Source organism: Helianthus annuus, chromosome 10 (genome assembly GCF_002127325.2).
Source record: "Helianthus annuus cultivar XRQ/B chromosome 10, HanXRQr2.0-SUNRISE, whole genome shotgun sequence".
Taxonomy (NCBI): domain Eukaryota; kingdom Viridiplantae; phylum Streptophyta; class Magnoliopsida; order Asterales; family Asteraceae; genus Helianthus; species Helianthus annuus.
In genome coordinates this window covers 161923814-161947217 of record NC_035442.2, presented here as the reverse complement: position 1 = coordinate 161947217, position 23404 = coordinate 161923814, and the positions used below count along the sequence as shown (strand labels likewise).

The window sequence follows — 23404 nt, the reverse complement described above, 5'->3', positions numbered from 1 at the left end:
TTATGCATTATATTAACATAAGAGTTAATTACACAAATGGGGGGTCTTGTGGTTTATAGCTAGTTTCGCCTTTAGATACTAACTTTTTTTTTTTGTAACAGGTTTAGGCTCTATGGTTTCAATTTTGTAACACCTTTGGGTATTAACACCAAAAATGACTAAAATACCCCTGCATTTTTTTAAGTTTATCAATGTAACACATTTGGGTACTAACACCTAATTTTATTTAAGTTTAAAATAATTTTTTTTTATTTCCATCTTTTTATTATATCTCTTAATTAACATAAAATCTATTTATTTTTTTTATTTTCATATTTTTATTAAATTTCTTATTTAACATAAAATCTACTAGTTACACCAGTATTTTTTTAAATAGATTTTTTAAATAAAATCTACTAGCTATATAGTTTTATGTAAATTAAATTTCTTACCCGTTTTAATGCAATGACGTACCAAGGTTTTGTGCGATGATGTCGAATTAGTATTTGGTATGGAATAAGATTTCAATGATATCGAATTATTTCACAATTATGGTTGGGTATGTCGCTACATCGAATTATATATATATTATTTCACAACTACTTTTAACATAAAAATTTAAAATCCATCATACACCGCACTGCATATACAAAATTCCGTCATTCAGATAAATTAAAAAAAAATACCGATAAATTACTATCAAGGCAAGATGCCAAAAAATAATTATAAGGTCTCTTTGACTTTATTTACGAATAAAGTGGTAGTAATATGATAAAGTTATTCAGAATCAATGGATTCGCCCTAATTGATCCAATAATAATAATAATAATATATAATTTGATGTAGCAACATACCCAACCATAATTGATCCAAAAATCAAACGTAACCTGGTTCGATACCATATACTAATTCGATGCATTGAAAAAAGAGATACCATATAATAAAAACCATTGCATATACTAAAAATTGATACCATAGACTAAAAATCGTTGAATTAAAAAAATCAAAAATGTAAATTTGCATAATAATTGAAATAGAATTCGATATATGAAATCGAATTCGATATCATTGAAATCTTATTTCATACCAAATACTAATTCGACATCATCGCACGTAACCTTGGTACGCCATTGCATTAAAACGAGTAAGAAATTTAATTTACATAAAACTATATAGCTAGTAGATTTTATTTAAAAAAATCTATTTAAAAAAATACTGGTGTAACTAGTAGATTTTATGTTAAATAAGAAATTTAATAAAAATATGAAAATAAAAAAAATAAATAGATTTTATGTTAATTAAGAGATATAATAAAAAGATGAAAATAAAAAAAATAAATAGATTTTGTAAAATTGATTTAAACTTAAATAAAATTAGGTGTTAATACTAAAATGTGTTACATTGATAAACTTAAAAAAAATGCAGGGGTATTTTAGTCATTTTTTGGTGTTAATACCCAAAGGTGTTACAAAATTGAAACAATAGAACATAAACCTGTTACAAAAAAAAAGTTAGTACCTAAAGACGAAACTAGCTATAAACCACAGGACCCATTTGTGTAATTAACTCTTAACATAACATTATCATTAACATTAACAATTAACATTAATTAACATTAACATTAACATTAACATTAACATTAACATTAACATTAACATTAACATTAACATTAACAATTAATTAACATTAACATTAACATTAACAATATATACAAAATCCATTTTTTGAACAGTGTCCAGTGTCTTTGGGCTAGTATGCGATGTTGGTCCACTACAAAACACGACCTCTTCAATGATGGATTCAAGAATTATTTTTCAAGGGTTATTTTTAGTGGATATTCACTATTCTCACTATTTTTTTCTAAATTGTACATCTTTCTACTAATTTTTTTCATTTTTTCCAAAGCAACAGGGTTCACGGGAAGCCCCCAAAACACCCTCGATCCCCCCTGAACCTCTTGCATTTGAATAGGCCACATGGCCACAACTATGGTTATTTTATTTATTCTTCTTTGTATATACATGGAGGAAACTAAGGCTGTAATCGAGTCAAGTCAAGCGGAGCCAGGTTGAGCTCGACGCGAACTTAAACGTGCCAACTTTGCTTTGACCGACTCGTATATTTTATCGAGCTGAAAAGTTGAGCTCGAACTCAGTTTGTAAAACGTTCGAGCCAACTCGTAGTTTTTTTTATTTTTTTTTTTTTTACCCGAGCTGGCTACGTGACCTACCCGAAATCCACTTTCATCAATTCCTGTTTGAGATTGAGGGGTCAAGTTATTCTATAAAGGGTTCTAATTGTAAGAAGTGTAAGAAGGATTTATAGAATGACAAGTGTCCAATAAGCTAAAACTAAACCCACTACATCACCACCAAAAACCTAAACACCCACCCCCACCCCACCCCACCACCACCCAAAAACCTAACCCCTCCCTCCCCCCCCCCCCCCCCAGGCCAAAAAAAAAAAAAAAAAAAAAAACTATACCTCACCAAAAAAAACCCCAAAAAACCTAACCCCCCCACCCCTCAAAAACCTAAAAAAAAAACCTAACCCCCCCCCCCCCCACTCCAAAAAAAAACCTAAAAAAAACCTAAAAAAATCTAAAAAAGAATAAACACCCACCTCCACCCAAAAACCTAAACCCCACCCCCTCGGCAAACAAAAAAAATATTTTTTTATTTTATTTATTTATTTATTTATTTATTTTTTGGGGGTGGGTGATGTGGGGGGGGTTAGGTTTTTGGTGGTGGTGGATGTTTAAGGGGTTTTTTTTTTTTTTTTTGTAGTGGGGTTTTTTTAGGTTATTGGACACTTATCACTCTATAAATCCTTCTTACACTTAGGATCCTTTGTATTTGATCATAATCTTAATCCTGACATTGAGTATTGAGATAGAACATACAATATTGTTCAAATAATTCTGTTCTACTGCATGCACTTGTATAAAACAAGCAATTACACGTGCAATCACCAACATAACAATCTTTAGTCTTTACAGGTTTGCTATTTTCTCTTGTTTGCCCGTATCGTTTCCCTGACTGCCTATACACATAGTCATATCACTCATTCAATCGCCATAATAACAGTTTATACAAATTTATCATATTTTATTAGTTTTCCTATGCGGGGCATAGTAGTTTAGAGCCGTATCAAAAGGGCTTTTCAGCTGGTCCACAATGATACTTTTGAACAACTCTAGGGGTAGATCTCTCAGCAGCAGGGCCGGCTCAAAAATTTTTAATTTTTTATAGGCCTAAAGCGGATAGTAAAATTGGGGCCCTTTTTGTAAACGAAAAAAATTGCTATAAATCTATTATTCATATATCATCTTTGTATACGCATAATTATAGATCATAAACCTCAATGTTAACAATTTCAAAGCCAAAATTACCAAAATATAATATATTTTCTTAGAACTTGAGGCCCTAGAAAAATGAAGGCCTAAAACTCTTGCTTTATTTCACTCCCCCTTGAGCTGGCCCTGTCTCTAAGCTATAGGTACCAAGAAATAATGTACCTGTTAACTTAGAGGATTGAGTTGGTTACTGCCACTAACACAACACATGTTTGTGGTGTTAACTTAGTAAAAACATTTCAAAAGTTATCATTGGCACACCCAGGGATTATTTGTTGGGGGTGCAGATGAATGGTTCAAGCATATTTTCAGAGGGTGTGGTTGAGTTTTTTGCCTAAAAAATACAAATTTTTTTTTTTCAAGAGGTGCGCCCGCGGCCCGTCCACCCTGAGCTTCACCTAGTTCCGCTCCTGAAGGTTATGCCAGTCTTGTTTTAGGTGATATAGGTGAACATTTTATCATTATTGTTATTGGTTTTGGTTTCTTCGCGTTATGACCATATATCATTATATACACAAGTTTGGTGTTCCTTACCATAGCTACCATGTAAATTATTCACCTCCTCCTAGCCCTCAATGTTGAAACGTTCAATACGAAATTAGTCGGTTGGTTCGCCTTTTGAAATATACACGGTATGGTTCAAGGTTAATGTTTAACGGTGCGGTTGTTTTAGGTTATGGTCGACACTTTGGTACTTGGATCTAGTCATTTAACATTATTATTTATTAATTTATTCCTTAAGAATATGCACTTATGCGTATATTTATGAAAGTTGGTTTTACATGCAAGAATGAAACCAATAAGTAAGAAACCGTGAAAACCTTATAAACACTTGTATCTCGTGCATGAAAGATACGAATGGCAATCACAACCCGAACTCCCATTCCGGGTAGGTTTGGGTTTTTTTTTTTTTTTTTTTTTTTTTTTTGCTTTTGGGTTCCTTTGGGTGTGTCAAATGTAAAGGACCTGTCAAAGTGGACACCTAACAATGTCATGATCTTGAAGAGCGGGTTAGAATGGTTGAGGCAAGTTTACCAACGGGCCGGAATGGGTCAAGGCAGGTAACAAACGGGTTATTCAATATTCATCTACCACCGTCCGTCGTCCACGGCGTTTGTCTACCCTTTAATTCCGGAGAGAGGCAAAAAAGTCGCAAAATTGATCTGAAAAAGGAGTGACCCAGATAAAAACCAACTGAACCGAAAACACACCATCAATTTCCACATTTTTATTGTTCTCTTATGTATAACCTACACACGTATAGGTAAATAAAACAAAATATAAGAAAATTTATGAAAAAAATTGTTTGATGGTTTTTTCTATTAACAGTATAATTTTGAAAAAAATAAACCCTTAATCAACAACTTAAATGGTTCAGATTTGTTAATTGTCTTGTCAAAGAAGTTTTGTATTATGAAATTCTCTCCCATTGGTGTTCATTATGGAGTGCATTTTGAAACCAATAATATGATAGAATATTATGAGGGCTTTTATATTATTGATTACATAAATTGTTTAGAAACCAATAATAATATGAGAGAAAATTTGGTTCAAGGTTAATGTGTTTAATCATTTATTGAAAGTTTAATGTGTTTAAACCAACTGGGGTAGCCCAGTTGGCCACCGACACCCACCTCTTCTCAGAGGTACCGGGTTCGAGTCTTGGGAGTGGCATATGTCGCCCAGGGTAAGAACTCGACATGGGGAAGTCACCACGGAGCTAGCTTGGTCGGGTAGCGGCTCCCGGAGTGAGATCACTCCGGCGGTTGGGAGGACCGTGCACTACCCCCCCCCCAAAGTTTAATGTGTTTAAATCATTTATTGAAAGTTTGGTGTTCCTAAAGTGCTATATTATTTTTTTGAATGGCTAACATTGCACACTATGGGGATTGAACCCCTGACCTCTCCTATCCTAAGCTCTGTCTAAACTCACCAACACCACTGTGCTATTCCCAATGGATTCCTAAAGTGCTATATGGTATATACCATAGCTACCATATGAATTTACCTCCTCCCATCCCAACCCTCAATGATAGTCACGTTCATAAATAGTTGAAATTAGGGGTGTTCAAGATCGGATTATCCGGTTTTCGGATATCCGAAAACCGGATATCTGAAAATTTCGGATAGTGAATATTGATATCCGAATTCGTATCTGAAATATCGGATATCCGATTTTCGGATATCTAAAATTTCGGATACGGATTCGGATATCCAAACGGATATCCGAATTTATAAAAAAAAATCAAAAAATATGTTTCATGTATAGATTAAAACTAAACTTAAATTCGATTTTCTAAATTTTCAACATTTAAAACTAAAAACAATCATAAATTCACACGAATACAATTATTTACTACTTTTTTACTAATTTTTACAATACTTCAAACTAAATATAATGCTCATATACTATATATACATATATATATATATTTATGAAAAAATAATTAGTTTTCGGATATCGGATAATCGGATTATCCGAAAATTTTGAAATTCATATCCGAATCCGAAAATTCGGATTATCCGCTTTTCGGATATCCGAATCTTTGGATATCCGAAATTTCGGATATGGATTTTCGGATATTTCAGATTTCATTTCGGATCCGAATTTTTTTGAACACCCCTAGTTGAAATTGGTTGAAACGTTCAAAACGAAATTAGTCCATTGGTTCGCCTTTAAAAATGTACACGGTATGGTTCAAGGTTAATGTTTATAGTTGTGGTTGTTTTAGAACCAGCCATTTAACATTGGTTATTTAGAGAGATAGAGAGAGAGGGGAAGGGAGAGGGAGAGTGTGTGGTGTGTGGTGTGTGTGTGGGAGAGGGGGAGGGGTTGCTATGCATTATATTAATTAACATTAACGATATATACATAATCCATTTTTTTGGACAGTGTCTTTGGGCTAGTATGCGATGTTGGTCCACTACAAAACACAACCTCTTTAATGACGGATTCAAGAATTTTTTTTTCAAGGTCTTTTTTTTATGGATATTCACTATTCTCACTATTTTTTTCTAAATTGTATAGGTTTCCACTAATATTTTCCAAATCAATAGGGTTCATGGGAAGCCCCAAAAACACCCTTGATCAGTGGCTGACCCAGGATTTTTTTTATTGGGGTACATTTTTTGTGTTAGAATTTTTCATAACCAAACATTAAAATTTTCGAGTCAGTCATCGTAGTCGGGTCGGGTCGGCTCGGGCTAGGAAAAAATGTAGAAGCATTTAGTGGACATGAAACCACTACATTATTAAGAACCATTTTTAAGAATCAGTTATCAAATTGTGGTGATTAATAAGTTGCTTGAAACCAATAGCTACCTAAACAACACAACTACTACACATAACTTCAAAATTTTGTTTAAGCTTTTTTTTAACATCACTATATGTTGAAAGTCTTATTTGATAATCAAATGTGAAATAAAATCATTCGAAGACATTATATTTATCATTTTAAAAAAGCAAATTAGAGGATCAATGGATGGTTGTGGTGTTTTAAAACACTAGTTTAATTTTTATGGAAAAAATTAACTAAAAACCAGAGATGTAAGACTTGAACTTAGACCTACTTATTGGAAAACAAGGAGATTTACCACCATACTATCTTTACTTTTAATACTATGGGGTCCAACTAATTTATTTTACGAGATCCTTGAAAATTTTAACATACCGATTCTACTATTTTTTTAAAAAACATTGGGATACGTGGACCGCGACCCGCATCATGTGGGTCCGCCCATGCCCTCGATCCCCCCTGAACCTCTTGCATTTGAATAGGCCACATGGCCACAATTATGGTTATTTTATTTATTCTTTGTATATACAGGGCGAAACTAAGGCTGTAATCGAGTCAAGTCAACCGGATCCAGGTTGAGCTCGACACGAACTTAAACGAGCCAACTTTGCTTGGCCCGACTCGTTTATTTTATCGAGCGACTCGTTTATTTTATCGAGCTGAAAAGTCAAGCCCGAACTCAGTTTGCAAAACGTTCGAGCCGACTCGTAGTTTTTTTATTTTTTGTTTTTTTTACCCGAGCCGGCTACGTGACCTACCCGACCCGGACAACAAATCCACCTTCATCAGTTCTGTTTTCAACTTCAAGTATGCAGTTTCACAAACTGCAACGGTAGAACAGTAAACCATGGTGCATAAGAAGCCGGCGCAGCCTACGAAGCCGGCGGCGAAGAGCCGGCGCGAGAGTAACGTCGAACGGTCCGCATACTTCGCGCGCCGAGAGGCGGCTAAGGTGTTGAAGAGTGTATTGCAAGGAGACGCTAACCGTAGAGCAGTTGGTTCAATTAAAACCCTAGTTTACAGTCCCACCATCAGGAACAAGAAAGCCACATTTGCTCTAGTCTGTCAAACCCTAAAATGTCAGTTCAGTTATATTTCGTTTTTATATATTTTCTTCTTTATAATGACTACAGATTAGATTTAATTAGAAGTACAGTTTCTAGTTGATAGAAAGTTTATATTTTTACCCTCAAAATTGTAGCTTGGGTTTAGGAATTAGGATTATGGTGATTTTATAATTTTGTTTATATTAAAAATTAATTTTTTACTGATTTTTATCTAGAATTGGCTTTAGGAATTAGGATTATGGTGATTTTGTAATTTTGTTTATATTGAAAATTGAATTTTTACTGATTTTTATCTAGAAATATGAACCTTTGAAGTTTAAAGATTGAAACTTGGTTGTACTATAGGCAAATGCAGAGTATAGAAGGTTGGATAGTTATTTAGCTCAAATGAAACTATGTGGTAGTCATGTGTACCCTGATATTACAAGATATTTTCCAACAATAAAAATTAATATACATGTTTGATGACTGGTTTAGTGGGTAAAGATCCGTTACAAAATGTCCTTAACCTAGGAAGTGTAGGAAGCTGGGTCAAACGAACTCCGATTGAGCTCATTCCAGCAATGTTGGAAATAGCTCGTCAAAACTTAACCAGAAACCAATGGGGTGGTGGTCCATTGGCAAAGGCAAAGCCTTTAAATAGTTTGGGAGAGGGGGAGGTCTTGGGTTCAAGTCCCACAGAAGGCGGGGAATAAAAGAAATTTGCCGTTCAAAAAAAAAAAAAAAAAAAAAAAAAACTTAACTAGAAACCCTAACACCTAAAAGCTAAACCCTCAACACTAATGCTAAACCCTAAAACTTAAACTCTAAACCCTATATATATTTGAATAGGATTCGACGAGACGGTTCCAACGCCACTGGAATGAGGTCAATCAGAGTTCGTTTGACCCGGTTTCCTACACTTTCTAGGTTAAGAGTGTTTTGTATTTGATCCTTCCTCCTGGTTTCGTTATATATTTATTTTCTCTCTTGTTTTCATATTCACAGATCTTCCGATCATCAAGGATGTAATGGAGATTGCTAATGTATTAAACAGCAAATGGAAGGTAAAGTTACTGAATCATATGTTATCTTAATGCCATAGTGAGCGTATAACTATTAGTCTGAACGTGTTCGTTGTTGTTTCTTTATTGTTTAACTTTCTTTCTTATGAGTCTCTCCCTCATTGATATAAGCAGAAAATGACGGCGTATAACTTTTTTTCTTTGTTTTTTTACTTAATTTTAGTTACTGTGATGTTTGAAGGTGATATTGGACAGCTAAGAATTTTTTTTTTGTAACCTGAGTGACCGGTTTCGTCACCCAATATCAAGAGATCTGTTCTTTGACGTTGGTATCAACTAATTAATTATTTTTTTGGTGACAGAGGCAAGCGGAGTTGATGTACATAATTACCTATGACATCCTTTTTGGACAGGTGATATGACCCTTTGTTAATGTTTTTTTTTTTTTTTTTTTTTTCCAGCTTTTGCAGTTGATTATCGTATTGCGTTTACTTTTCTATGATGATTAGAGTAGAATATGTTGCCGAATAATTATTTTCTCTAAACTGATTATTGTGACACTTTTTCATAGGATGCATCTCTAACTGGCGATCCAGAAAAGTACCTTATCCTCAGGAAAGGTCCGTTACAGTCTGCTCTTGCAAAGATTTTAGTGAAAAAGGGAGCAAAACGTATAGAGGATTTAATGGCTCAATATCAGATTTATGGTTAGTGTTAAAACTTATAAGTATTTTTGTTCCTACTAAAATTCTATCTAATTTTATGTGCTTCAATGTTCATGACATGCGATTTATGATTCACGCTACAGATGTTAAAAAACCGCGCTATGTCCGTGTTAATACTCTGAAAATGGATGTTGAAACTGCTATGTTTGAACTAGGAAAAGAGAATGTGGTAACCTATCAAACATATAAATATTACTTAGCAATGTATATCCAATCATCATTATCTTATTTTCTTGTTATCTTGCCTGCTTAATTCTTTTTATTATTATATATTTTTATAGGTTCAGAAGGATGACATGATTCCCGATTTATTAGTACTCCCACCAAGTACCGATTTGCACAGTCATCCTTTGGTCACTGATGGGAGCGTGTTTATGCAAGTAAGATTTCACAGTTTCTCATCATGGGTTATATCGTTAATAATAGAGTAAAATGCCATTTTCGTCCATGAGGTTTGGCAGGTTTTGCGACTTTCGTCCAAAGGTTTGTTTTTCCGCATCTGGATCCAAAAGGTTTGAAAATTTTCCATTTTCATCCGGCTTGTTAACTCCATCCATTTTCTCTGTTAACTTAGGGGTATTTCCATCTCTTTTGTTAACTTAAAGAGCAATTCGGTTGTTTTCGGGGGGTATTCGTTCTTTTTACATAAAGTGAAAAAGACCAAAATGCCCTTTAAGTTAACAAAAAAGACGGAAATACCTCTGACTTAACGAAGAAAAATGGATGGAGTTAACGAGCCGAATGAAAATGGCAAGATTTCAAACCTTTTGGATCCGGGTGCGGAAAAACAAACCTTTGGACGAAAGTCGCAAAACTGGCCAAACCTCAGGGACGAAAATGGCATTTTACTCTATTATTAACAATATATATCATCTACTTTCTCCCCAAAACTTACATAAAGATTCTTTTAATTCTTATTTACTTGTGATTTATGATTGCATTAAATCACGGATATATTTTACTATGTTTAGGGTAAGGCAAGCTCTATGGTAGCTGTCGCCCTTGGTCCTAAACCAGGATGGGAGGTTAGTAATTTATTAAATTATATACGTTTTAACAAACCTATGAATTTTTTTTTTCTAATTTCATTAATCTTCAAATCATTAATATAATTTCGTGTTTAGGTTATTGATGCATGTGCTGCTCCTGGAAATAAAACAGTACATGTTGCCGCTCTTATGAAAGGAGAGGGAAAAATCGTTGCTTGTGAACTCAATAAAGATCGAGTTAAACGGTTGGAACACACCGCTAAGCTTGCGGGTGCTACTAGTATCCTTATAGTTGCATGTGTATGTAGTATTTGTCTGTATGTGGTTTGATAGACCTTGACGTGAGATATAGACGTGGAAGTTTTGCATGAAAATTTCTTGAACTTGAATCCTGAAGATCAGTCGTATTCTAAGGTATGTATTGATTTTTCAAATTTATTATTAGAAACATGTGAAGTTACTTTCGATTTTTCATTTATCTTAGAGTAAATTGCTATTTTCGTCCCTCTGAGGTTTGGTCAGTTTTGCGACTTTCGTCTAAAGGTTTGTTTTTTCGCATCTGGGTCCAAAAGGTTTGAAATCTTGCCATTTTCATTTGGCTCGTTAACTTCATCCATTTTTCTCCGTGAAGTCAGGGGTATTTTCGTCTTTTTTGTTATCTTAAAAGGGCAATTCGGTTTTTAAATACTTGTACATTATGCTAAATGTTTGTACATAAAGTGAAAATACCGAATTGCCCTTTTAAGTTAACAAAAAAGACGGAAATACCTCTTTACTTAACGAAGAAAAATGGATGGAGTTAACGAGCCGAATGAAAATGGCAAGATTTCAAACCTTTTAGATCCAGATGCGAGAAAACAAACCTTTGGACGAAAGTCGCAAAACTGACCAAACCTTAGGGACAAAAATGACATTTTACTCAGTATTAAGTACATTTGAAGTTTCCTTCAAGAAGGATGAAATGAACAATTGACTTTTTGTTTACTCTCACTTATTTTGGTTTTATATGCATCATCTATCGGTTTTTTATCCGCTTTTTGTTGCCCACTTGACAGGTTCGTGCTATACTGTTAGACCCTTCATGTTCTGGTTCCGGGACCGTTGCTGATAGATTGGATTATCTTCTCCCATCACATACTTCCGGTAAATTTCTAGCGTTACACCATTTTAGCAATTAGATTTTTTTTTTCTCAAGTATCAATTTAAAATCTACTCTCTTTTGATCTTTTTATGTTGGAAGGTGGCGATGAAAGCCGACTCGTTAAACTTGCTGCTTTCCAGAAGAAGGCTCTAATTCATGCATTGTCTTGTAAGTTAAAATTTGATGCAAACTGACTGATAATCTGTGTAAAAAAGTTCATTTTCTTGTGTGTAATATCTATAATTTTTTATTAATTAGTTCCGTCAGTTGAGAGAGTAGTGTACAGCACATGTTCCGTTCACCAAATTGAGAATGAAGATGTCGTCAAATCAGTCCTACCTGTTGCTGCATCTTACGGTTTTCAACTTTCAACTCCGTTTCCGCAGTGGGCCCGTCGTGGTCTCCCAGTTGTTGAAGGATGTAAGTCCTGTTACACTTTTGTTTTAATCATATAATATATTAAAAAATGGACAAAAAAGTGTTAACGGGTCAACACTTTCCTAATTCCTATACCATATAATGACATGTTTCAACATTATGATATTATGTAACATCCTGCTTTCTAATTTTTATGGTTTTTGTATTCGTATCACAGCACAACATCTTCTCCGAACTGATCCTGTGGAGGACAAGGAGGGCTTCTTCATCGCGTTATTTACAAGAAACGCCACTCACATCCCCGAAACTTTTCAGAAAGTTGAACAAGACATTGATTTGAACAATTTGAAACACGAAGCTGTTAAAAGACAGCATCGCCAGAAAAAGTTTGTAAGATCTCTCCCATTTACAAGATTATCCAGGTTGTATCTACATAGAAATTCAATGATTTGTAGAAGGTGATTATCATTTTTGTTTAGAACACAATTTTGACGATTTATTTCCTCCGAAAGGTTGGGATATGTATGATGTGTCAGGATCATTCATTATTGTTCTCCATAATATTAAACTTTAACAACTTGGTATGAAGTGAACATTGTTTTGTGTTACCATTTTCTCACTTTATACAACAGGTTCAATAAACAGCTTGTTACCTGCTTACTTTTAAATAAGCAATCCAAAAATGTGTTTTTAGATGAATTATTCGGATTCTTCCATTCTTGCGAGATCGACAAATTCATCAACAATTAGATAAATTAACACGCCGGAAGCCACGAGCTACAGATCTGACAAAACACACGTTCGAAGTCAGACAGATCACCCATCTGGACACATGAAGTATGAGCTCCAGAGATCGGTGTCAACACAGCGTGACAAAGATGCGACACTAATCTTTATTAGCGTGACAAAGATGCTTTATATTCTGCGATGATTTCTTCGCCATCCAACAGACATGCTTCGCTTGTTGGGCTCCTTGAACGGGCTATTAGGTTGGGCCATGGTGGGCTAGTATGGTTCATAACACGTGTCACTTTTTAGTTATGTGAATCATCTATTCATAATTCAGATACCTTAATTTTGAGCATTAGAACATCAATGACCAAATTTTTATGTTGATACCGTATATGCGAGTTCGGAAAAACCTTGGGTGCCATAGAATGAACTAAGGAAGTAAATACGGGAGATAGTTTCAACCCCAAGGCTCCTCACATATAAATAACTTATAACACGCTTATTATAACTGATGAGTGCTATTTCAAGAACATGGACAGAACTAGAGGTTAAGAGGATGAGTGCTATTCCAAGAACATCGACAGGACTAGAGGTTAAGATGGTCAATTGACTCCAGTGATCAAAATTTGTTGAATCTTTATACACAAAGCATGAAGGTGTTTTTATTAGGAGTTGTATCATGTAGTTGTATTCGGTAGAGAAGAAATTTGAATCTTTATATATAAAGCATGAAGGTATTTTTATTAGGAGTTGTATCGTGCAGTTGTAGTCGGTAGAGAAGAAAACTTTATGATGAAACCTGACTAAAAAGTTCTAGTTTTGTCACTTCTCAAAAACCAAGAACCAAGGAATGATACGTGAAAGTCGATCCATAAATGTAGTAGATTAACTTATCTTATGAATATGGTATGAAATTGTTTAATATGATTATAAGATGAGTAGATGACCCATACAAAAGATTGACTATTTTGTAATTCTTTTAGCCCATACGGAATGGGCGTGGAAGCTACTCCACACTGGACACACCAGCCCGCTTGTGACGTGGAGGGCGGCGTGGTGGGTGGGGTGGCACAATTTTCACTGGCGTGGGGTGCTTTGGTTTGGTGATGTGGAGACTCTTGATTGGTGGGTGTAGTTTAGGTTTGTTTTGATTGGTTGATGTTTATTTTTATTTATTTATTTATTTATTTATTTATTATTATTATTATTATCATTATTATTATTATTATTATTATTATTTAAACACCACTTTCACACCCCTCCCACTAGAGGTGTAAAAAAAACAGGTTTTAGGACCGAACCCGGAAAAAAACTGAAACCGGTTTTTTTAACCGGTTAAAAAAAACAGTTCCAACCCGAAATGAACCACCGGTTAGTATACTGGTTAGGAATCTTGATCTTCGAAACCGGTTTTAAAAAACTGAACTGGTTATACCAGTTTGGGTTCCCATCGTGAAAAACCGGTTAAAAAACCATTTTAAAAACTGTTTTTTTTTCCCATACAAAAATAACCGGTTCAGTTAAAAATAACTGTTTTTAAAATGGTTTTTTTAAAAACTGTTTACCTCCCACCCCTTGCTTTTTCTACCACGCCTTTTCTACCACGCCTTTTCTACCACGCTTTCTACTAGCGTGACTGTCACATGACCTTGAACGGTCTTAAAACAAAACCAAATCAAAGAAATCCGTCGAACCGGGTAAACCCGACCCAGATTAACGGGTTTAACCACCAGTCACCTTAACGATATCAAAACCCTAATCTAAAACCCTTGCTTCTTCTGTCTGTTGTTTGTTTGCCGTCATCGTTCTTGATTTCATACATTCATATCGGTAATCATCTTACTCTCTCTCTCTCTCTGTTTTCTATGCAACATATATTCATGTTTCCCTAATTTAAAGATATTGGTATAAAGTTAACAGCTTTGATTTCAACTCAGTTTAACCTATCAAAACAATGGTGGGTCCACTCTACAAGAATCTTGACACAGCAATGGAAGACAATGAAGAAGAGTTGAACAACATACAAGACATTGATGATGATGATGATGTTGAAGAAGAAGAAGAAGAACAGAATTGGGATGATTGGACTGCTGATGGAGAAGAAGGGGAAGAAGATGACCTGCAATTGCTCTGTTTGTTCTGTGAGAATAGATTTAAATCAAGTGGTTCACTCTTTGACCATTGCTTTTCAAGCCATAGTTTTGATTTTAAAACCATCAAGACTACATTCAAGTTGGATTTCTATGGTTGTTTTAAGCTCATCAACTATGTTAGATCTCAGGTTAGACACTAACTGTTGGAAATTCTAGTCTCATACCCGATTTTAAAACCGTGTATTATACCCGCCCCATTACCTGTCGGGTATGTGTTGGGTAATTACTTGTTGGGTATTGAGTATTCCCGTTAGTTTGTTAACTTACCCATTGGGATTCCCAAGTACATTCCTTACTATTTTAATTTTTATAAAATGTTATTCAAGAAAAATTAGAAATATAAACACTAGAAGTTAGTGATTTAGTGAATTATTTTATTACCAAGGAAAAAAGAATATCAAAATGCAAAAGAAAATGTTTACCAATATGGTTCATGTACATAGTTGTTAATAGCGAATAACGGACAATAGCGACAAGCAACCTATACGCTACGGAGCGATAGCTATTTTATGTTTAGCGATACACTAGAAGAAAAATTTTAAGATGTCGTGTATGTATATTTTACCCAAATACTGTGTTTCTATACGTATATTTAACAAAAAAACCTAAAATCCAGCTATTGTATAGTGTGTACGCATATTTTATCACTATTTATATGAAAAAAAACTGAAATCCCGCTATTTACTCGCTATGGAGGTGCCAAAATCAGGTAGCGATGAATGAGCACTTCGCTACGCTATTCGCTATAGCGCTCGCTATGAGCGCTATTAACAACTATGTTCAGGTAAATGGGTATGTATGTTTTAAGGTAATCGAGCTGGATATAAGCTCATACCATGCCCATGAAATTTTGAATTTTTATCCCATACCCGGTCCATACCCCGAATACCCGTCTCAAATGTTCCGGGGCTGTTGTCAGGTTCGGATTCATTTGTGTGGCTGTGTTCATTCATTTAGTGATTTACCAGGTGGCAAATAATCAATGTTGGAGCTGTGGAAGTACCTGCAAGTCTAGGCAAGCGCTACAAGATCATTTACATGAACCATCGGGTTTTGAAAACAGTAATCTTCCATGGGACAATGACATGTATCTTAAACCGTATATGGAAGAAGATAATCTTTTGTATAGTTTTGATGAAGATGAAGAAGTTGACGATGATGATGACACAGTCAGAAATATCGATGGTTTCGAAAAGATGAGCATTGATGACGAAACTGATCTGGAATCATATGCTTCTGATCTTAATCTTCTTAAATCCTGCAAAGAGAATGAAGTGAAAGGGGGTACTTCTGTTTCTGCAACTAACGGGGAGAGCTCGGATGATAAAAGATCAAGTAATTCTTTTGTGAAGGCAGCGAACCGTGATATTATGATTGTGAATAAGGACTATTTTGGCTCGTATAGCTCATTTGGTATACACAAAGAGATGATTAGTGATAAGGTATTTTTTTACGTTTTTACTAATTTTTATTATCTGTCTATAACTTGATGGATTACTGTTTCTGTGTGAAATTCATAGATAATCTGTTGTGTAATATAGGTAAGGACAGATGCTTATAGACAAGCTATTGTAGACAATCCTTCTCTTATTAAGGGTGCTGTTGTTTTGGATGTCGGTTGTGGCACCGGGATACTAAGGTGAGTTTCTTCTTTCCCGTAGAACTTTGAATAATGTTTATATCTCCGCAATTCGTCTTTCTTCAGTTGTTACGTGCATAGTCGTCAATAGTGATCGCTACGGTCGCTATAGCGAATAGCGTGGCGTATAGGTCCATGCTCGCTATATGGTCTGTAGCCTTTATTTTCTTTTTGTTTTTTTAATATATATAGCAATTAAATATAGCTATAAAATAGCTGGATTTTAGGTTTTTGTTAATACATGTAAGATAGCGTATATACCAGGGTATTTTGATATAATATACATTTAAACATTTTTTTTTAATTTCTAGTGTATCGCTATTTATAAAATAGCGCCTGCTATTTATCGCTATTCACTATGTAGCATATAGATCTCTGTTCGAATAAAATTATATATTATGTCAAGATACGTGTGTATATGTTATAGACGAGGCGACAAAATGGTAACTTATTTTGTTTATTTTTTTATTAGTCTATTTGCAGCACAAGGAGGGGCCTCAATGGTAAATGCGGTTGAAGCAAGTGGTAAAATGGCTACAGTTGCCTCTCAGGTAACTCGTTCGTTTTTCATATTAGATAAGTATTATTTACAATCCAAATCAACCCATGTAGAGGTAAGTGGGTCGATATTTTCACCTCTAACACGGAGCGTGTCGTCATGCTTTAAAATCTGCAGATTGCAAAGGATAATGGTCTGTTGTGGAATGAAGTTACAAATGGAAGTACCAAACAGGAAAACGGAGTAGTTAAAGTTATTAATAGCATGGTTGAAGATCTTATTGAATCTGGACAAATTAAGCCCAAAAGTGTCGATGTGTTAGTCAGTGAGTGGATGGGGTACTGCCTACTTTACGAGTCGATGCTCAGTTCGGTGCTTGTTGCACGTGACCATTGGTTAAAGCCCGGTGGTGCCATTCTTCCCGATACAGCTACCATGGTTTGTAACCCTAAACTTCTTAGGGGGTGTTTAAATATGCGTTTTTAACCGATTTTTTATTTTGCTTAGTCAATATCACATAATCACGTCCAAAACGTACATCCAAACGCCCCCTTAATCTTATGAAATTTTCATTTTATGAAGGTATTAAGTGTTTTCTTTTTCTCATTATATTTTAGTTTGTTGCTGGATTTGGAAAAGGTGCAACCAGTATCCCATTTTGGGAAAATGTGTACGGTTTTAACATGTCTTCTATCGGTAATGAGTTGGTTAAAGATGCTGCTCATATTCCTATTGTCGATGTGGTGGATGGAAATAATTTGGTGACGAATACCGCACTTCTCCAGGTTGGTTAAATTTTATATTCTATTGTTGATAATAATATTAGAGATTAGGGGTGAGCAAACCTTGACCTTTAACCGAAATTAACCGCCACCGAACCGTATTAACCGATATTAACGGTTATGGATAATGCTATTTGATTAACCAATAAGTCGGTTATGGATATGGTTAAAGGTGTCCCATAACCATACGGAACCGAAATGAATTAAGTGTGCTTTTAAAATATATCTATATTTAAAATATACATGTTCAAGAAACCAAACTCTATGTACATAGAAAACATATACGGAAGCTTTTATGTTATATAATTAGTTTTAAGATGTTCAAAAAATAATTATTGTATAAAATTTGACTCGTTTTATGCACGTGTATGCTTTTTTTTGTTATTTTTTATTCATAAAAACGATTGTAATTGAGACAATCATTGTCTTATATGTTCATTAAGTTAAAATTTTATTTCAAACATAGATCGGTTTATTAACCGAAACCGAACCATAACCGAGTCTCATAGCCGATCAACCGAATCGAAGTTCGGTTATGGTTATGGTTATGGTTAAGGAAAATCCATAACCAAAGCTAGTGGTTAAGGATACGGTTAAATGTTAATTGGTAGAAAAAGTGTGTAGTTTTTATTTTTTGAAACAGCGTTTCGTCACGGTTTTATAGTCGTGCTAACTAATGTAAAATTATTCCTTTAGTTTCGTTAAAGTGAGTTAATGTTAAATTGATTTCTGTTATTTGTTTGGTACCAGGCGTTTGATTTGGCAACAATGAAACCCGACGAAGTCGATTTCACTGCATCTGTTCAACTAGAACAAAAGTCATCAAATTCAACAGGTGTCGAATCAACCACAACCAAGTGTTACGGAGTAGTCCTATGGTTCGAGACGTCATTCACAAGCAGGTTTTGCAAAGAAGCCCCTACGGTTTTATCAACGTCACCATACACCCCTCCAACACATTGGGCACAAACTTTACTAACTCTTAATGAACCGATTTCATTATCATCCAAGATGTTGACCACCAAGAGTCGTGCAATGGTGGGCAGTGAAGTCAACCCTGCAGTCAAAATTGGGGCACGTATTAGTATTGCACGGGGTGTTGAACATCGTAGCATTGATATTTCACTGGAGGTTACGGCTATTGGGTTTGATGGTCAAAAGCAAAAATGGCCCGTGCAGCTGTTTAATATGCGTTAGGTCGTTTAAGAAATATAAGGTGATGGTTGTTCCTTGTGGCCTGCAATTTTGTTGTTTTAGATAATTTTGATAGGAAAGCAACTTTTATTGCTACTTGTAATCTTTTTACTCTTGAGTCTCAGTTGTTTTGCCTCTTTTCTTATATTCATTCCTTATTTTAAAACAAGAAACCCATAATTAGTCAGATGATTTACGGTATTTGCTACACATAACACAAATAGTAAATGTTAATTAACAAATTATTTTACAATGTGTAGTGGAATAACTATGAAAGTGTACAGGTAATTTTTAACTAAACTATACATTCCCTATGCCACTATGGTATATTGGTTTAACCAACCACTTAATTAAAATAATGTTTAAATAAAAATAGAAAATAAATTAAAATAAATTAAAACAAAGTGGGTGATGTGTAAAACAAATAAGTGGTAAAGAAAAAAGTGGGTAGGGGGCATGAATACAATGGCATCAACAGGGGCACGTGCCTATTAAAAAGGGTGTACTATGAATACAACAAAAGGTTTAGATATATTGCATAAACCAGGATGGTATAGATCATTAAACCAAAGGTATAATTATATGGTCATTTTCATCAAGTTTTTTTTTTCGCAAATAATCTTGACGAGTTTTTAAAAACAACTATTTAACCAAATTTAAGTTATTATACATATACTCATGAATCTTAACTCAATAAATACATAATGACACGTGACATTGCAAATGGAGATATACGTGAACACGCTACACTTTAGCCAGTGGGGAAATGATACATGGCAACACAAACAAGGATTTTCAAATGCTTTTAAGCACAAAACAAAAGGACGGCACTTCAACCAATAGGGAGATGACACATGATAACGTTAATGACGACCTTTTAATTTAAAAAAAATGTCAATTGGCGTTTTTAGCCCGAGAAAACATGGGTGGTTATGTTGTTCTTAAAGATCTCTACAAAATACTATTTAAATAAAATGTTGTAAATTTCCATAGTTGCTTGTTAAAAGAATCTTTTATATAAAACTTTTTCTATGAGCTAGTATGTGTTTGAGAAACATGGAGATTCTTTACGACGATATAATATTTTTGCCTGTTTTGCTTAAAAAGATTCAAAGATTCTTATAAAGTCATCATAACGTAAACCACATTTTACAATGATATACATATTGCATTCGTGTCTATACATATTGATTTTGTCGAGATTATACACCGAATGCCCCGACTTCTATAGTCTGTGATTCAAAAAGACGATTGCTATTTCATGTAGCATCTACTAAAGGCCACGTGAAAACATTTTTTTTCTTTTGAACATGAATTTTATCTAAGGGACATGATGTTGTGATAATGTGTTTCAACCCTAATAATGAAATGGACAGTTCAAATCCTGCGAGGTGCAGGCCTAGGCCTGATATAAGAGTATTTAAGAGTAGATTGGTTTATCGTACAAATAAAATACCATATAATCTTGCACTTGCAATAATTTAAAAAATATAAAAAATATACAACTCAGAAGTTTCCTTGTAAAAAGCGCAATTTAAGTCAAAAGTGAAGTGGCAAAAACATCTCTTATTATAGACTTCTTCATCTATGTCAACACCATTCAAAAAGGTTATTTTAACATTCATTCATGTATAAAATAAAACTATAGATAATGGCAACAAGTATGCCAATTTCGCCTAACCCTATCCGGCGCGAGCCATGGAGCAGCACGGAACCATCTCGCTTTTGTCTCAGAAGCATAACCGTCTACGTGGAGGCCATAGTTGACTTCGTTGGTCTTGATCCTGTAAATTCTAGGGATATTTACAGTCATATGTATGTGTATGTATGTATATAAATGTGTGTGTGCGCACGCGCGTATGTTTCATACAAAAAGAGGATTAGATTATTGACCATTAACATCAACCTTGATAACAATATTTACAGTATTTACATTTGTATATCACCAACCTAACCAACAAGACGCGATAAACATGCTTTAAACAAAGATCAAACATAATCCTTTTCCTCTTATTCATGTTTTACTTTATCTCTTTGACTTTAAACCTTTGTTCTAAATCAAATTAAGTCATCAAAGGTGGTGTTTCTTTACCTCTATCGAAGAAACTCCTCAACCCGCATGGCAATCTTGATCCTTCGTCGAAAGCTTCTTGAGGTACTCGTAGGTGGTGATCATCGTAATTGCTGACATAGACGTTGAGGCCAATCTCGGGCCTAATCCTCTGTAACAAGCACTCAATCCACCTTCTTTCACCAAATTTTTAACCGTTTGCCCGATACTCGGCTTCCCGTTACTTCCTTCACCGTCTAAAACTTGTAGTCTCGTCTTGATTGTATCCAACGGCATTGTAACCAACGCTGAAAACCCACTAGCCATGGCGGCACTCACCCCCTGCACCGCCACTACAGTCTTAGAATCTGGTGTAAACCCAACCCCACCGTTTCCCTCTTTTTTTAAATAGTAACAACTGATACCGCCCCAAACCGCCCTATGAGCCATGGAATAAGCCGCCCACCACACAGCGTTAGACGGGGCGTACGTCAGGATTGAAATCCCGAACCCCCGGTATAACCCACGAACACCATCGGTCTGGATGATTTTCCTAAACGCATCAATACCGCCATTGTATCTAACTGCGCCGGTGTGGGCGGTGTTTCCACCTTGAACCATTAGCCGCTGGCTCACAACATCGATAGGCGTCCAAACCAACTGTGCAGCCATAGCTGCACTCAACCCCGCTGCAGCATTAGCTATAGCGGCTGCTTTCGCCTCTGAAAACCCCATGCTCACTGTAACACAACCGACGTTGCTCTTGGTCATCTCCAATGCCCCCATGTAAAGAGCTCTAGCTGGAATGGTACCCATCAACGATGTCCCGAAACCTCTATAAAACCCCCTACAACCTTCATGTCGTAGAATCGAAACCGCTAGCTTAACGCAAGGCATGTCTTTCGCAAGCACTTGTTTCTGCGTTTTCAGCACCACAATCGGATACAACATCCCCGAAACACCCGAGAACAAGGCGGCACCGAGGACAAAGAACTTGGACTTATCTAACATCTCCCAATCAATGTCAGCCGGGAGATGAATCTCCGTTCCCGAATCATCCTCGGTCGCACGCAGACTCATCTTCGCCACTTTATCGTTACACTCAACTTAAACAGATCAGGCAGCTGTAAGAGTAAAACTATGCTACAAACAAATAAAACAACACTAATCCTATTAACCCTGTTGAGTCATTTCATCAAACACCTTATCTACACTATCAGATCAATCTAATTAACACCCACCAATGACCAAAACCATTCTACAAACAAATAAAACAACACTAGTCCTAATAACCCTATTGAGGCATTTCATCAAACACCTTACCTACAATCAATTAACAGCCACAAAACTGATCAAAACAAGATAAAATTAGAAACCCTAATGAAGAAACTCGTGGGAAACCCTAATGCTATCCATTTGCGTGTGAAAGTTACTAACTTTCCGACTGAAAACACAAAATTGGGGGCTCACGTGAGTTACCAAAAAGGGGATCGAACATATCCGGTGGTGCCGGAGATAGTTCACCGGTGAGTTGACGGCGATCTTCTGATGAGTGATGGGGAGTGAGTGAATTGATTTATAGGAAAAATCGAAGGGTAAAGAGGCGGCGCGATAGGTACTGGGAACGAGGGTTTTGCAGATCAACAAATGGTGGACACGTGTAGGTTAAAACTTCGATGAGGATATTGTAGAGAAGATGAGGAAGTTAACGTTGACTGGTTAACGGCTGCTTCGGTAACCGGAAACAGAATGCAACTATTTTGTCAACAGAAACTCAAGTGCATGAATATCGGTTTCGCACTAGAGGTGTAAAGAAGCCTAAAGGCTCGAGAGCTATTAGTTATAGGTTCGGTTAAAAGTTTGAATGAGTTGAGTCTTAATGCGTTTGAACTCGTATCTAAAATAGAGAGAGATGTTCCACTTACATGAGTAATAATACAAACGCAACGACAGTGGGTTCAGTTAGGTTGATGGAGCCCCAAATCTTAGAAGACGATTGAGTGAGTGAGTACAGTACAAGGCTGCCGCTAATTCAACAAATCGCTTCCTTAAACCCTAGACAAGAGGTATTTAATTCGTTTGAACCCACATCTGTTCTGTACATACGGAGATCTCTCTCAACTCCGGCAAAGGCGGCTCGACGATGAAGATTAACGTTGCTTAGAGGGCAAGGTTTAATCGGTCCACACACTACCGTGAATCTTGATATAACTTCTCTTTCTAATCGATTTTTCTGCTTCATCCATTCGCTGTATTTTCGGATTCCTATTTCATCTCTCTTTTTTTCCGGCAAGTTCTATCTGGCCCTTGATTGCTTACTAGGTCTGTTATCGATCGCGGCTATCTTGATAGTTGAGCTAGATTGGTACGAATCCTATTAACCTTTTAAAGCGCCGCGATTACGAACACCGGAATCAGAAA

General features: G+C 35.5%; 3 protein-coding genes across 5 annotated transcripts; 2 read left to right on the top strand and 1 right to left on the bottom strand.

Annotated features, from left to right (window-relative positions):
* Nucleotides 1-7423: 7423 nt before the first annotated feature.
* On the top strand, nucleotides 7424-12542 carry LOC110886247 (28S rRNA (cytosine-C(5))-methyltransferase). Of its 2 annotated transcripts, none has more exons than XM_022134024.2 (13): nucleotides 7424-7709; nucleotides 8685-8743; nucleotides 9064-9114; nucleotides 9273-9408; nucleotides 9510-9595; nucleotides 9708-9806; nucleotides 10398-10451; nucleotides 10551-10695; nucleotides 10768-10829; nucleotides 11471-11558; nucleotides 11656-11724; nucleotides 11815-11976; nucleotides 12152-12542. In XM_022134024.2, the coding sequence occupies exons 1-13, from the start codon at nucleotides 7478-7480 to the stop codon at nucleotides 12394-12396; spliced, it is 1488 nt and encodes a 495-aa protein (XP_021989716.1). In that variant the 5' UTR covers nucleotides 7424-7477; the 3' UTR covers nucleotides 12397-12542. The 2 variants fall into 2 exon arrangements, with proteins under 2 accessions (XP_021989716.1, XP_021989715.1); XM_022134023.2 differs by having other exon boundaries at nucleotides 7425-7709; nucleotides 11471-11560; nucleotides 11652-11724.
* A 1809-nt stretch (nucleotides 12543-14351) lies between these two features.
* Nucleotides 14352-19082, top strand: LOC110886248 (probable protein arginine N-methyltransferase 3). Its single transcript, XM_022134025.2, has 8 exons — nucleotides 14352-14496; nucleotides 14604-14947; nucleotides 15788-16261; nucleotides 16361-16458; nucleotides 16931-17009; nucleotides 17135-17395; nucleotides 17575-17742; nucleotides 18490-19082. Exons 2-8 carry the CDS (start codon nucleotides 14621-14623, stop codon nucleotides 18934-18936), a joined length of 1854 nt encoding a protein of 617 aa, XP_021989717.1. The 5' UTR covers nucleotides 14352-14496; nucleotides 14604-14620; the 3' UTR covers nucleotides 18937-19082.
* A 1369-nt stretch (nucleotides 19083-20451) lies between these two features.
* On the bottom strand, nucleotides 20452-22755 carry LOC110886250 (solute carrier family 25 member 44). Of its 2 annotated transcripts, none has more exons than XM_022134026.2 (2): nucleotides 21026-22755; nucleotides 20452-20726 (listed from the first exon to the last, which is right to left on the bottom strand). In XM_022134026.2, the coding sequence occupies exon 1, from the start codon at nucleotides 22061-22063 to the stop codon at nucleotides 21044-21046; it is 1020 nt and encodes a 339-aa protein (XP_021989718.1). In that variant the 5' UTR covers nucleotides 22064-22755; the 3' UTR covers nucleotides 20452-20726; nucleotides 21026-21043. The 2 variants fall into 2 exon arrangements, with proteins under 2 accessions (XP_021989718.1, XP_021989719.1); XM_022134027.2 differs by having other exon boundaries at nucleotides 20452-20717; nucleotides 21026-22754.
* Between the last annotated feature and the right edge of the window lie 649 nt (nucleotides 22756-23404).

Coding starts and splice junctions, on each gene's coding strand:
- LOC110886247 (XM_022134023.2), top strand. CDS start 7,478: ATGGTGCATAAGAAGCCGGCGCAGCCTACGAAGCCGGCGGCGAAGAGC. Junction 8,744..9,063: donor TATTAAACAGCAAATGGAAG/GTAAAGTTACTG, acceptor TTTTGGTGACAG/AGGCAAGCGGAGTTGATGTA. Junction 9,807..10,397: donor ATGGGAGCGTGTTTATGCAA/GTAAGATTTCAC, acceptor TACTATGTTTAG/GGTAAGGCAAGCTCTATGGT.
- LOC110886248 (XM_022134025.2), top strand. CDS start 14,621: ATGGTGGGTCCACTCTACAAGAATCTTGACACAGCAATGGAAGACAAT. Junction 14,948..15,787: donor TCAACTATGTTAGATCTCAG/GTTAGACACTAA, acceptor GTGATTTACCAG/GTGGCAAATAATCAATGTTG. Junction 16,459..16,930: donor TGTGGCACCGGGATACTAAG/GTGAGTTTCTTC, acceptor TTTTTTTATTAG/TCTATTTGCAGCACAAGGAG.
- LOC110886250 (XM_022134026.2), bottom strand. CDS start 22,063: ATGAGTCTGCGTGCGACCGAGGATGATTCGGGAACGGAGATTCATCTC.